This window comes from Triticum urartu, unplaced genomic scaffold, assembly GCF_003073215.2.
Source record: "Triticum urartu cultivar G1812 unplaced genomic scaffold, Tu2.1 TuUngrouped_contig_10531, whole genome shotgun sequence".
In the NCBI taxonomy this organism is placed as follows: Eukaryota; Viridiplantae; Streptophyta; class Magnoliopsida; order Poales; family Poaceae; genus Triticum; species Triticum urartu.
Genome location: NW_024111408.1, coordinates 1 through 13,015, shown reverse-complemented (window position 1 = coordinate 13,015; position 13,015 = coordinate 1). Strand labels below are relative to the sequence as shown.

General features: G+C 51.3%; 1 protein-coding gene across 1 annotated transcript; it reads right to left on the bottom strand.

The window, feature by feature from the left end:
• Nucleotides 1-504: 504 nt before the first annotated feature.
• On the bottom strand, nt 505-2,235 carry LOC125526574 (GDSL esterase/lipase At4g10955-like). Its single transcript, XM_048691237.1, has 2 exons — nt 1,968-2,235; nt 505-1,582 (listed from the first exon to the last, which is right to left on the bottom strand). The coding sequence occupies exons 1-2, from the start codon at nt 2,054-2,056 to the stop codon at nt 520-522; spliced, it is 1,152 nt and encodes a 383-aa protein (XP_048547194.1). The 5' UTR covers nt 2,057-2,235; the 3' UTR covers nt 505-519.
• Between the last annotated feature and the right edge of the window lie 10,780 nt (nt 2,236-13,015).

The following is a 13,015-nucleotide window of genomic DNA, read 5'->3' as shown; positions in this document are numbered from 1 at the left end:
TATTGGAGAAGTAATCATTTCCTCTTGGGATTATATTGGAGCCTGCTATAGTGCTGAGAAAGCGGAAATTAGAGCGACAATCTCCGGATTGTATATCGGTATCACCCTTCACCAACCCATCATATTAGAAACTGGTTGTTCTTTTGTGGCTGGTGTTCTTGAAAATTACAGGTTTGACAGATCTTCCCTTGTTGACCTAAAGAAGGAAGCATTCAGTATTTCTAAGATGCTGCCGAATGTGAAGATCTTCAAGATTAGCAGGAAAGCTAATAAGGTGGCGCACGAGATAGCTAAGTTTAGTTTTAATAATAAGTCTGATGGTATTTTTATTAATAGCGTTCCGGCCTGTGTAGAACATGCTGTAATGAACGATTGTATTAACATTCTAAGTTAATTAATATATGGGTGGGGTTTTCAAAAAAAAAAGAGAGAAGTTTACAATTCTCTATTTCTAAATTGGTCCCTGGTATCACCAGGTTCCTGTGGTTTAATAACAAGAAAACGTTACGATGACGAACTTCATTTATTCGAAAAAAATAAGAGATAAACTGACTTCGACCAGGAGCAACAGCTTAGCCGGCATAGAGGTAGAAGCAGTTTGTGCTTGAGGCACAGGGTAGCTATAATGCTTGGCCTCCAAGCGGCGGAGCTCGCTGTCCTGTTTCCACCACTGCTGAGACCGTGCGGATCGTGGTCGAGACAGCTTTTCCACAGCTTCGCCGATGGCAGGAGTTGCGGCCGGTCCTTGTCCTTGTCAATCAGGTGCCAGAACCCGTCACGGAGAGAGAATGCCGCGAACGTTGTGCCAACACGGTGGGAGCCTTCCATGAACTTCTGCCGCTGCTCGAAGTAGTCGATGAAGCCCTGGCAGATGGGGTCCTTCTCGTGCACGTACAGATTCGGCACCCAAGGGGAAAGCCGCTGGAACAAGTTGTCCATGCGCTCCCGATGGGAGCGCAAGACCTTTGCAGCACCCTCCCTTAAGATGTTACCCACCCGGTGCACGCTCTCCTTCGCCACCGGGTCCAGCTTCAGCAAGTTGATCGACGTTATAAATGAGACGTGCGGTGGATTGAAGAGGAAGGTCGGGAGGTTGGGCGGCTTCTCCTGCACCATCATGTACCGTCCCACGACCAGCGCCACAGCCGCTCCGAGAGAGTGCCCGGCGAGCCAGATGCAGCTGTCTTGGCCCTCCTCCATCATAAGTCCCTCGATCGTAGCGCACGCTTGCACGCAGCGCGTGCGTTTCTTCAGTTTGTTGATCACTATTTTCAAGTCAAGGTAGTAGTCTCGAATACTCCCCGGCTTTGTGCCCCTGAAGGCGACGACATACCGTGGAGCGCACCGGTCGCCGGGCGCGCTGGGGCTGTACTCGAAGATGGCACCGTAGATGGTGTCGAATACAACACCGACGATGGCGGAGTATATCGGCTCTCTGAGTTCTTTCTTTAGGTGGAAGCCAAAGCTTTCCCACCACGCCGGCGCCAGCTTAACCGCCCTGCGCTCCGCTCTGTCGTTCTCGTGGACGTAAACGCCTTTGACGAGGCAGGCGGCGATGCGGCGGCGGTGCTCCTCCTTGGCCCTGTGATATATATAAAGGGAGGGAGAAATCAACCTAGGCATGCAGTGCCTCCCCTTTGGATTTCCATGAAAGAAATCACGCGGTTCACCTAAGAACAAGCTACTGCAGCAGAATTGAAAGGTTTTATTTTCAAGACAAACTAAGAGCAAGCCCCCGGCGACCAAGCTACCACTTCTCAAGAGGAAGATCCCCCGGGAGAAACAAAAGTGGAGGAGAGACGACAGCGCCAACCACGTTCGAGATCATATATACAACGCTAAATAACTGGCGGCCACGTACATATAGGAGTACATACATACATACTCGAGAGAGACTCGTGGGTCGTGGCGCGAGCACCATACATAAATCGGGCTTGTGCATGTAGAGAACATACATACGTACGTACCAGTCAATCTCGTCGAGGTCCATCAGATCCTTCGGCCCATGGAGGTCGAAGCGGTCGAGGTCGTCGGCGGAGTTTAAAAGCTTACCCATCGGCCAATACGATGCGCGCGCTTGATCGACCTAAGCTAGCTAGCTAGCTAAAGGTCTAGAGGTGGCAGCAGCAAGCCTTGCTATGATCGACACCACCGGAACTCGAGCTTCTTCTTTTCTTTCGGGCAGTAGCTAGTACTGAGCGCCAGTGGTTTTGCTTGGCTTAATTTGCAGCGAAAACCTGCTTACTTATAGAGTACTCCGTTTACAAGTAGCTGCAGCTGCTACTCATTTAATGATGGTTTCTCAGAACGAGTCCAATCTTTGTTCTTCGGAGGACTAAGGAAGAAGGTGCAGCATGACTGAACTCGTAACTGACGACCCAGTCGCTCACGTGCTCGTCTTTGGATAACCATGGGCCATGGGAATGTATGTAAGTGCGTACTCTTCGAATACACTTTGTGAAAATACTAGTTACCGAGACTGAGACGGACTTGAAATCAGAAAATGACTCGTTTGACAAATTCCCAGCCAGGGTATAATGACCGAAAAGTCGTGAGAGATAGAAGTTTCTGAGTCACATTCGCATATGTGCATACATGGTATCTATCTGTCTTCACACATTGTGGGAGAAAAATGAGAAATATACGAGACATGCCTTCGGTCCAAAGTTTTTGATCTCTGTGTTTGTGATATTTACATGTATGCAATGTGTAGTTGATCTGGGGTAAACAGCCAAGACGTTGTAGCAACTAGGTCCAAGGTTTGAAATTTTTCTTGTGCATAGGAGGGGACCCCCTCAAAGGTGCTAGCCACCACAAAAACACGTTAGCAAGCTAAGCCCGCCCAATCACACTGGGGTGCCATGGGATTTCTCTCTCTTTGCAACGTGGTGGTGGCCCCAGCCAGCGTGGCTACACGGGATCGTTGCCCGGGAGGCAGCCCTCGCGGATTGTTATGTGGTAATGCTCCTCACCGACACGATAGAAGACGATGGTGCGTCAAACAGTTCTGGGACTGACGATGACATTAGCCGAGTTCTGGGCTTGGCGGTCAAAATATGCATCTTAGCATGGATGAGGTGAGTGAAGTGGTAGATCCTTCATCCAGCGCCCCTCCCTTTTTCGGCCATGTTTTTTTTTTAAACAAGGCAAAAGATTTGCCATTTCCATTAATTAAGAAGATGATTTTGATACACACACGCCGCCAAGCGGTAAACACTCGACGTATTACTCTCGCGGCATTACATTACTCAAGTGCTTGGCACCCGCAATGGCCCAAAGCGACATTTCCTCTTTGATGTTTCGCAAGACGACCTCCACCGGTGCCGCCTTGTTTCTGAAAACGCGCGCATTTCTTTCCTTCCAGATTTCCCATCCCACAAGAAGCAATGCATAAGACAAGGCTTTAACTGGATGAGCATTGGAAGTGAGGAGCTCATCCCACCAAGCTTTCACCGTGCCAAACCGGTGCCAGAGAGCCGTGGGGATATGCATACCGAGCCAGGCGAACACCTCATTCCAAATACGGATAGAGAACCTGCATCGGAAAAGGAGGTGACCCGCTGATTCTTGTACTTGCTTGCACAGAGGGCAGCGGTCGCAGTTTGGCCATCCTCTGCGTTGAAGCCTGTCCGCGGTCCAAATCCTGTTTTGATTGACAAGCCAGGCGAAGAATTTGCATTTGGGAGGGGCCCAAGCCTTCCAAACCGAAACCTGGAAGCTTGAACGAGATAGTCCAGAGAACTGCGCCATATAAGCGGTCTTAGTAGAGTAGATTCCATCGTTGGCAAGCTTCCACATAATGGTATCCTTGACGCCCGGCTGGATGACAACACTTGCAAGCTTCTCCCATAGGGCCGTGAATTGCTGGAGGTGCACAGGCGTGAGGCCGCTTTGAGTGTCAATTTGAGTTATCCAGCTCCCATCCCTTAAGGCAGTAGCAACAGTGCAACCTTTTCTGCGTGATATCTCAAAAATCTTTGGGGCAATATCTTTTGGTCTGAGCCCCTCCAGCCAAGAAGAGGCCCAAAATTTTTCTTTATTTCCATCACCAACCGTCACCTTGGTCGCAGCCGCGAAGAGATCATGATCCTGTTTCATGCAAGGCGTGCCCAGCCCGCACCACGCCCTTGGCGGGTCGTCCCAGTCTAGCCACAACCACCTCAGCCGGAGAGCAGTTGCGAACTTTCCAAGGTGCAAAATGCCAAGACCTCCATACTCTTTCGGTTTGCACACCAGCTCCCCCCCCCATTTTAGCCACAACCACCTCAGCCGGAGAGCAGTTGCGAACTTTCCAAGGTGCAAAATGCCAAGACCTCCATACTCTTTCGGTTTGCACACCAGCTCCCAGTTGACTTTGCATTTTCCACCTGTCACTTTGTCCGTTCCAGCCCAAAGATAGGCCCGCCTCAGTTTGTCAATTGTCTTGAGAACCTCCACCGGAAGGTCCTATGGTGTGATATGATAGATGGCCACTGCAGTAAGGACTGCCTTGACCAAAGTCATGCGACCCGAGATAGCCACATGCTTGCCTTTCCAAGGCACCAATTTGCCGGCTGCCTTGTCTTCCAAGAGTTGGAGATGAATCCTCTTTAGCCTTTTGATTGCGAGAGGGAGACCAAGGTAACGAATAGGGAAGTTGGAGCGACCTGCCGGGAAGGAATGAAGAATATTGTCGAGGTCCACACTACCGCATCTGATGGGGGCAACAATACTCTTTGCGCAATTAGTGGATAGACCGGTGGATTCACCGAAGGAAGCAAGCATGGTGGCCAGGAATTGGACATCCTCCTTAACAGGGGCACAAAAAACAGCAGCATCGTCGGCATAAAGAGAGGCACGAATCTCTGTGTGCCTCCCAGGAAGGGGTTGTAGCATCCCTTGAGCCGTGTCCTTGTTGAGGATATGGTGCAGTGGGTCGATGGCAAGCACGAAGAGTAAAGGGGATAAAGGGTCACCTTGTCTGAGGCCCTGACCATGCTTGATAGGATCTCCAGCAATACCATTGAGCAAGACTCGCGATGACGCCGAAGAAAGAAGCGCCGAGACCCAGTCGCGGAAACGTGCAGGGAAGCCATGATGACTCAGCATCTCCAAAAGGTAATCCCATCTCATAGAGTCAAAAGCCTTCTTGATGTCAAGCTTGAAGAGAAGCATCGGCTTTTTTGTGCGGTAAAATTTTCTGGCCAAATTCTGCACGTATAAGAAATTGTCGTGTATGCTTCTTCTCTTGATGAACGCACTCTGTGCAACGGATACGATGTCATTCATGTGGGGAGCCAGCTTGGAAGTAAGGATCTTGGCAATGAGCTTTGCCACAGCATGGATTAGGCTAATTGGTCTAAAGTCCGAGATCTCTTCCGCACCATCCTTCTTAGGACCGAGGGCAATATTCGCAGAGTTGAGCCAGTGCAAGTTTCGGGCCTGGATGGTGGAGAAGTTATTGATCACAAGCATGATGTCTTCCTTGATAGGTCCCAGCAGGTCTTGAAGAATTTTCCAGTGAATCCATCCGGCCCCGGGGCTTTGTCACTAGGAAGGGCGAAGACCGCAACCTTGACTTCATCCTCCGTAATAGCATCACCAAGCGCTGTGAGGTCATGGTCAGCACGGGGGATGGCAACCCAATTAATGGTCTTTGTATGCGGGGTACCCCTTTTCATAAGCTCAGTGAAATGAGAATGGACGATACATTTTTTTTATCATGATCCGTCACCCAGCCATTGCCTTGCTTGAGGCGGTGTATAAGATTTTTCCTCCGCCGACCATTTACCCTAAGGTGAAATTATTTTTTGTATTCGCATCTCCCTCTTTGATGTTGGTGATTCTAGAGCTTTGTCTCTTTCTGGCTCTTTCCATAACCGCAAGGCCCACCACTCTTTTCTTTAGCCTTTTCCGGATATCCGCTTCTTCAGGGCTAAGCATCCGCACGTCCTGTGCCTCATCGAGGCGAAGGATGATCTCCAATGCCATATGTAGCTGAATCTTGGCATTGGAGAAGAGGGTTTTACTCCAAGAACGAAGCTTTTGACTAGTCCGTTTCAGTTTCTGGAACAACCTTCGGTAAGGATCATGATGTGGAGAGGGCTCATTCCAAGCATCATGGACAACCTGGGAAAAGCCCGGCATATTGGTCCAAAAGTTCTCGAAGCGGAAAGTTCGAGGTCGCCGAGGCCCGTCATCATTTGCCAGGAGAAGGGGGCAATGGTCGGAGAGAGAAGATGATAAGGTGATGGTTTTTTCGGCCATGGTGATCGAAGGTGGTGCAACTAGGGCAGGATGTAGGGAGGCGAGGCCCTCAACGTATTTCCGGTGCACTCTCCAATGGCTTAGGTGAGCCTTGAAGTCTCTCGGTGCAGGCATTTGGTTAGGAAGAAGGCGCTACCTAGAAGACATGTTGTTGGCAGTGAGTGTTGAAGATGTTGGCTCGAACCTCGGCTTTGGAGTTAAAAATTCGAAAACACTAACGCCCACACGTGTGGACGTTTGCATCTCGCCCACAAGTGTGGGTCCACGCCCGTTTGTGGGTGCACGAATCTTGGCATTTTTGTGGTGCCACGTAGGAATGGGCTGGTGTGTGGGTATTCATCCGTTCACCCACACGTCTGTTTCACCACACGAAAGGGCCGGTGTATGGGCGTTTAGCAGTTCGCCCACACGCTAGTTTTCACTCACGCACATGGGCTGGTGTGTGGGCATTTGTCATCTCGCCCACACACCCGTCTTCTCGCCCACACCCAAGCTGTCAGTTGCCATGTGTTTTACAGTGTACATGGCAACTGCCATAGTGCGCTTATAAGCAGATGACAACTTTCTCTTTTCTTACCCGAACATGTCAGTTAGCATGTGTTTCGCAGGGTACACGGCAACTGCCCTAGTGTGCTTGTAAGTAGATGGCAACTCTCTTTTTTATTCGAACATGTTGTTTTACCATGTCTCTTTGTAGCGCTACACAACAATTGCCTAGTGTTAGTAGTTGGCAACTCCTAAGGTTTTCAAATCATGGCAACTGTAGTAACCAGACCATACATGGCAACTGCTTAGTGTTAGTAGGTGCAACCTCTAAAGTTTTCAAATCATGGCAACTATAGTAAATCAGGCCATATATGGCAACAACTACAGTTGTTCAAAATCGCATCTGGCACTTGACCTGAGATGGCAACTGCAGTTGAGCAACCATGGCAACTGTAGTTGTCCGACATGGCAACTGTTGTTCAGCGACATGGCAACTGTAGTTAAACGGACATTGAATAGTGTCCAGACCATGGCAACTGCGGGGACGTGTGATAACTGTCACGCGGGGCGTGCAGGACCGTGAGGTAGGTGGCTAAGAGAGGTCGTGTGGGCGTTATGCATTTTGCCCACACGTAGACGTGTGAGAGGGATCGCAAGGAAAAAATAGGCATGTGAACACTAGTTGTTTTGCCCACACGTAGGCGTGTTGGCTGATCCCCTTAAACACCACACAAAATGTGTGGGCAGACTCCTTAACACTCATATGTGTGAGTGTTATCGGCGTCCTAAACATTCAAGTTCGACTTTCCGTTGGATCGGTTTTTGTTGTTCAATTTGCATATTTACTATACTTAGTGGATTATAATCTATGGTCATATTCGTGGTAGGTTAGCGGTGATAATACTCTCACAATCTTGGAGAGGTCAACTTAGCCCAGTCGTCCTACAAAACATTAACCATATTCTCTTTGTGAGAGTATGACATCTCTGTAGGAATAAGAGGAAATAGCTAATGATACTTTCTAAAAAAAATTAGTTAATGGGAGTGAGACTGAATTGACGTGGAAGTGTACGTGACTTAAAACCAGAAACCGACTAGTTTGACAAATTCTTAGGCTAGGTATAAGGACTAAAAACCAAACAGATGAATTTTGCTAATTAACTCAGATGCACAACCAAAAGAACAACAATATGAGCATCTCTACTCGCCCTCCTCCCTCCCCAACAGCCCTCCCAGAACGCCTTTTTTAGCACTGGCGGCGAAAAATCGGCCCAATCGTGCCCCTAAGTTCTTGTCTATCGCCGGTTTGAGCCGAAATAACAGCCGGCGAACCCAGCCCCGGAAGGCGCCTAGGGGCGCCGGCCGAAGCGAAAAGGCGCGTGGGCCCACTCTGTCGGCGACAGACAAGCCTTTTCCCCCGTTTTTCCTCTGCCCCCCCCCTTCCTCATTGCTCCTCCCTTCTGCCCCTCCCCCCGCTCCTGCCATTCTCCTCCCGTGCCCCGCCATCCGGCTGCCATGTCGCCGAAGAAGTATTCAGCGTCTTGCCCCACTGCCGCTGCCGATTCCAACCAGCCGAAGCAGAGGAAGTCGAGGGCGCTGATGGCAAAACCACCGGGCGTGTCCAACGCCGAGTGGAGGGCGTAGGTTCAGCGCCGGTAGGCTGTCACCACCGACCGGCAGAACAAGCTCAACGCCAGACGTCGCAGCGTCAGCGGCGGCGGCGGAGGCGTCTCATGCGGGGATGATGAATCCGTCCGGCCACGACCCGCAAGCTACGTGGGGGAGCCAACCGAGCGTCGCATCGTCGGCCAACTTCTCGCCACCGCCGCCCTGGGGTACGCGCCCTCTCCTGGCTACTTCAACTGCGACGTGCATGGTGGTTTCAACCCCAACATTACCTTCCCGCATGGCGCGCCACCATGTGCCTCCCCCTCCGGCCTAAACCCCGACCAGTGCACTCTCTCCCCCGCGTTCGCCGGCCTCAACACCCAATACAGCTACTCGCCACCGGCGTACTCAACCTTCCTGACGCCGCCTCTGCGCCGGGGTACCGTAGCCTTCGCACATGCATCGGCGTCACATTTCGGCAACCCCGACGCAACTGACGCCGACATGGACGAGATCATCACGAGGGGCTCGATCGCCGCCGCCTCCCACCCCGGCTTCCACGCGCAAGACGAAACAGTGGACACCGCCGTCGACATGGACGAAGAGCTCGACGACGCCAAGGAGGGGGAGAAGGAAGAGGATAAGGAGATGGAGTCAGCGCCGGCGTCGGCGAGGAAAGGGAGAAAGAAGCGGGCGACAATGCCAGGCTGGGTGAGCCGCGTGTCAAGTTGACGTTCAAGGAAGACGAGTGCCTCGCCGAAGCATGGAAGACCGTAAGCATCGACCCGATCACCAGCGCGAATCAGAACACCGACACGTACTGGAAACACATCAAGTCGACGTTCGATAAGCACTAACTGGTCGACCCCTACTTCGCTACCATCAACATGGAGCGCGCGCGACAAGGCCATGTCGAATCATTGGGCGATCATCCAGGCGGCGTGCAACAAATGACATGGGATTGTTGAGGAGATCGCGGCTCGCCCGGAAAGTGGCGCCAACGTCGAGGGTCAGGTATGTCCAGTCGCCGACTCACTTCTTTCGCCGTGTACGTCGCCGACACTTGTTCTTTGGCTCGCAGATGGTTCGGATGTTAAACTTGTATCGCTAGGACAGCAGCGACCAAGAGTTCAAGTTCCTTCACTTGTTCTCCCGGATCGAGTCGTGCGAGAAGTCGAGGGAGGTCCGGCTCACCCTCGCCAAGGTCAAGGAGACGTACGTTTGGCAGCGGGAAAGACAAGTTTGAATTTTTGGCAGCGGGAAAGACAAGTTTGAATTTTTTTGGCAGCGGGAAAGACAAGTTTGAATTTTTTTTTTGGACGTCTCGAGCCGAAACCTGGGGCGCGGCTGGGAACTCGATCGTCCCCAGAGTGAAAAAAACATCAGGGCAAACACAAAAACACATTCGCCGGGTGCGATGAGGGCCGAACCAGTGAAGATGCTCTAAGCAGATGGAGTTGTAACGCTGATTAAAGTAAAACTCCCAAGAAAATGTATTATTAGAATGTTCGTGTGTCACTAAAGAATTCGTTATCGTACTTATTTTTTGCACAGAATTCTTTTTTATACTTCATGTATTAGAATCTCAAAGGACACACCAAGTGTACTGCAAAATCTCTGCGTTTTTCCGAATGAATCCACTCGTTATTCTTCAGGAGAGAAAGGAAGAAGGTGTAGCATGATCATGACTGCACTCGTGACTGACCCAGTCACTCACGTGCTCGCGGGTGGGTAAGCATAGGCCATGGGAGTGTACTTATACACGTACGACGACGGACGCCCAGTCAAATGCTCGCGTTGAGTGGTTTTTCTAACGTTGCCATGAAGATATGCACGCCGTGTCCAGTTCGACGTCAGCCGTCCGGTGCCCCTGATGGAATTGCTCCACACTCTCGGATAGAACCCCGGCCAGTCATCCGACAGGCGCGTCTGGTACGCCGCCTCCTCTTCCTTCGCCTTGCGCCGCTTATCCTCCTCACTTTTATGGAGGGCAGCCACCAGCACCACCTCCCGGTCCTCATCGCGCACGACGTGGGGCGGCGGCGAGGAGCCAGGCCGCACGTCATGAATGCCGCGCCGACCCTGCTTCTCATGCTCGAACGTGAACCAGAACTCCCAGTCAAGGGCGCCTCTCGGTCCTCGTCGCGCACAACGAGGGGCGGCGGCAGGAAGCCAGCCCGCACGTCGCGGACGCTGCTCCTTGTGCTGAAACATGAATCAGACCTCCCACTCGAAGAGTCGGATGCATAGACAAGGTTGAGGCGCTGCTCCGGCGTTAGTTGATGCCGTCGATGCCACACCTCCTCCGCATGCACCCACACTGAAGGCGGTGCCGCTGACATCGGGATCCTCTCCAAATCCAAGTGCCAGTCATGTGGCAGCGTGACATCGGGATACGGGATGCGGATGCGGTGCTCCCAGTGCCACTTCGCCTGGTGCACTGGGACGCTAATCCGCAGCTGAGGCCAGCGGGAAGACGCCGACGGAGGCGGGGGGAGCGCACGGAAAGGGCCGGCGGGGGCCTTGCTCTTGTTCTTGCCGGAGAAGAAGCCCATGATGGTTAGGGTTGTCGGCGACAGGGGAGCATAGGGGCGGCTACATGGGGATGGGCGTCTCGAAGAGGATGAGGATGCGCCCCCACCGCACGCTCGGATTAAAAAAGGGCGACCGGCGTCACTGGTGTGTGGGCCCGCGGTCGGCGGTCGTGACTTGCGGCTGCTATGTGGGAACATGACGGACACCGAGAGGACGCGCGGCGCGTCCACCTCGCGTCCGCGCCGAGCATTTCTAGCCATAAATTTGGGCCGAAAATGGATCCGCATGGACGCATTTTGAAAATGAGTCAACGCGTTGTGCCAGTACTTTTGTTCACGGTGACTCAAACGGACGGCGACGAACGAAATGGTCGCCGTGTTGGAGTTGCTTTTATTTTTTTTTGTGAGAATACGACTCCCTCATGTTATTAATGTGTGGAAATACAGTACATGTTACTGGGATTGGGACGGAATTGACGTGTGAGAGTGTGACTGACTTGAAACCTGAAATCGAGTCGTTTGACGGATTCCCAGCCGGGGTATAATGACCGAAAAAGATCCAGAGATAGAAATTTCTGAGTCGCATTGGCGTTCAAGGTATCTTCCTGTCTTGACACATTGCGGGAAAAAAAAATAGCTAGACACGAGGCAAGCTTTCGGTCAAAAGTTTTCGATCTACTCTATGTGTGTTTGTGCTATTTAGATGCGTAATGTGTAGTTGATCTCTGGTAAAAAGCCAACACGTTGTATCAACTAGGTCCAAGATTTGAAAGTTTGTTTGCGCTTAGGAGGCGGCCCCTGTTGCACCCCAGAGGTGCTCGCCACCACAAAAACACGCCGCCTAGCTCAGCTCGCTGCGTCAATGGTGGTGGCATGGGATCTTCTCTCTCTCTTTGCAGCATGATGGTGGCCCGCAGGCGCGGCTAATTTGGGATCGTTAGTCGGTGGCCCTGACGGGGATTGATATGTGGCGATGCTCCTCACCAACACAATGGTGCGTCACACAGTTCCGGGGCCGGCGATGACAATAGTCGAGATATCGGCTCGGCGGCCAACATACGCATCCACCGCCCCTCCCTTTCGCGACAATGGTGGTCGAAGGTTGTGCAATTGGGGATTTGGGGCAGGATGTAGGGAGGGGAGGCCCTCGACCTATTTCCAGAGCTTTCTCCAATGGTTCTGGTGGGCCTTGAACTCTCTCGATTGGATCACTTTTCGTTGTTCAATCACATACTTACTCGTCACATATTTACTGGTGGAATATAACCTATGGTCATAGGTTTCGTGGTAGGTTAGTGGCGATAATGCTCTTAGTCTCGGAGAGGTCAACTTTGGACAGCCGTCCTATCAAACATTAACTATACTTTCTTTGTGAGAATACGACATTCGTTAGGAATAAGAGGAAATAATTAATGAGACTAAGACGGAATTGTACGTGACTTGAAACCACAAACCGACTATTGACAAATTCTCAGCCTAGGTATAAAGACTGAAAACCAAAAAGATAATCTTGGAGAGGTCCTACGAAACATTAACTACATTTTCCATGTGAGAATATTTCCTGGAGGGATAAGAGGAAAATGTTAATGGGACTGAAATGGACTTGACGTGGAAATGTATGTGATTTGAAACCAGAAACCGACTAGTTTGACAAATTCTCAACCTAGGTAAAACGACTAAAAACCAAAAAGATGAATTTGCTAATTCTTAGTAGATCAGAAACTAATTTAGCTTCAGTTGACTCTATAGCCGTTGGATCCATGAATTGTGTAGTACTCTTGAGTTTTCCCTCACAAATGAAAGACATGTAACTTTATTTATACTCAAAACCATTACAGATAGTCCCACTGACTAGATGGATAGTGTGTCCAAGGAGTTGCATTGCAACTTAGAGCATCTCTAGTCGCGCCCCCAACAGGCCTTCCCCAAGCGCTTTTTTCGCGCCGGCGCCCAAAAATTGGCCCAGTCGCGTCTCCAGGAACCCGTTTTTCGTCGGCTTGGGCCGAAATTGGCGCCGACGGACCCAGGCCTAATCCGACGCGCTAGGTGTGCCCAGGGGTGCCGAGGCGAGACGTTTTGGCGCGAAAGCGGATGGGCCCGCCGAGTAAGCGACACGCCGCTTCGACGCCCTCATCGCCTCG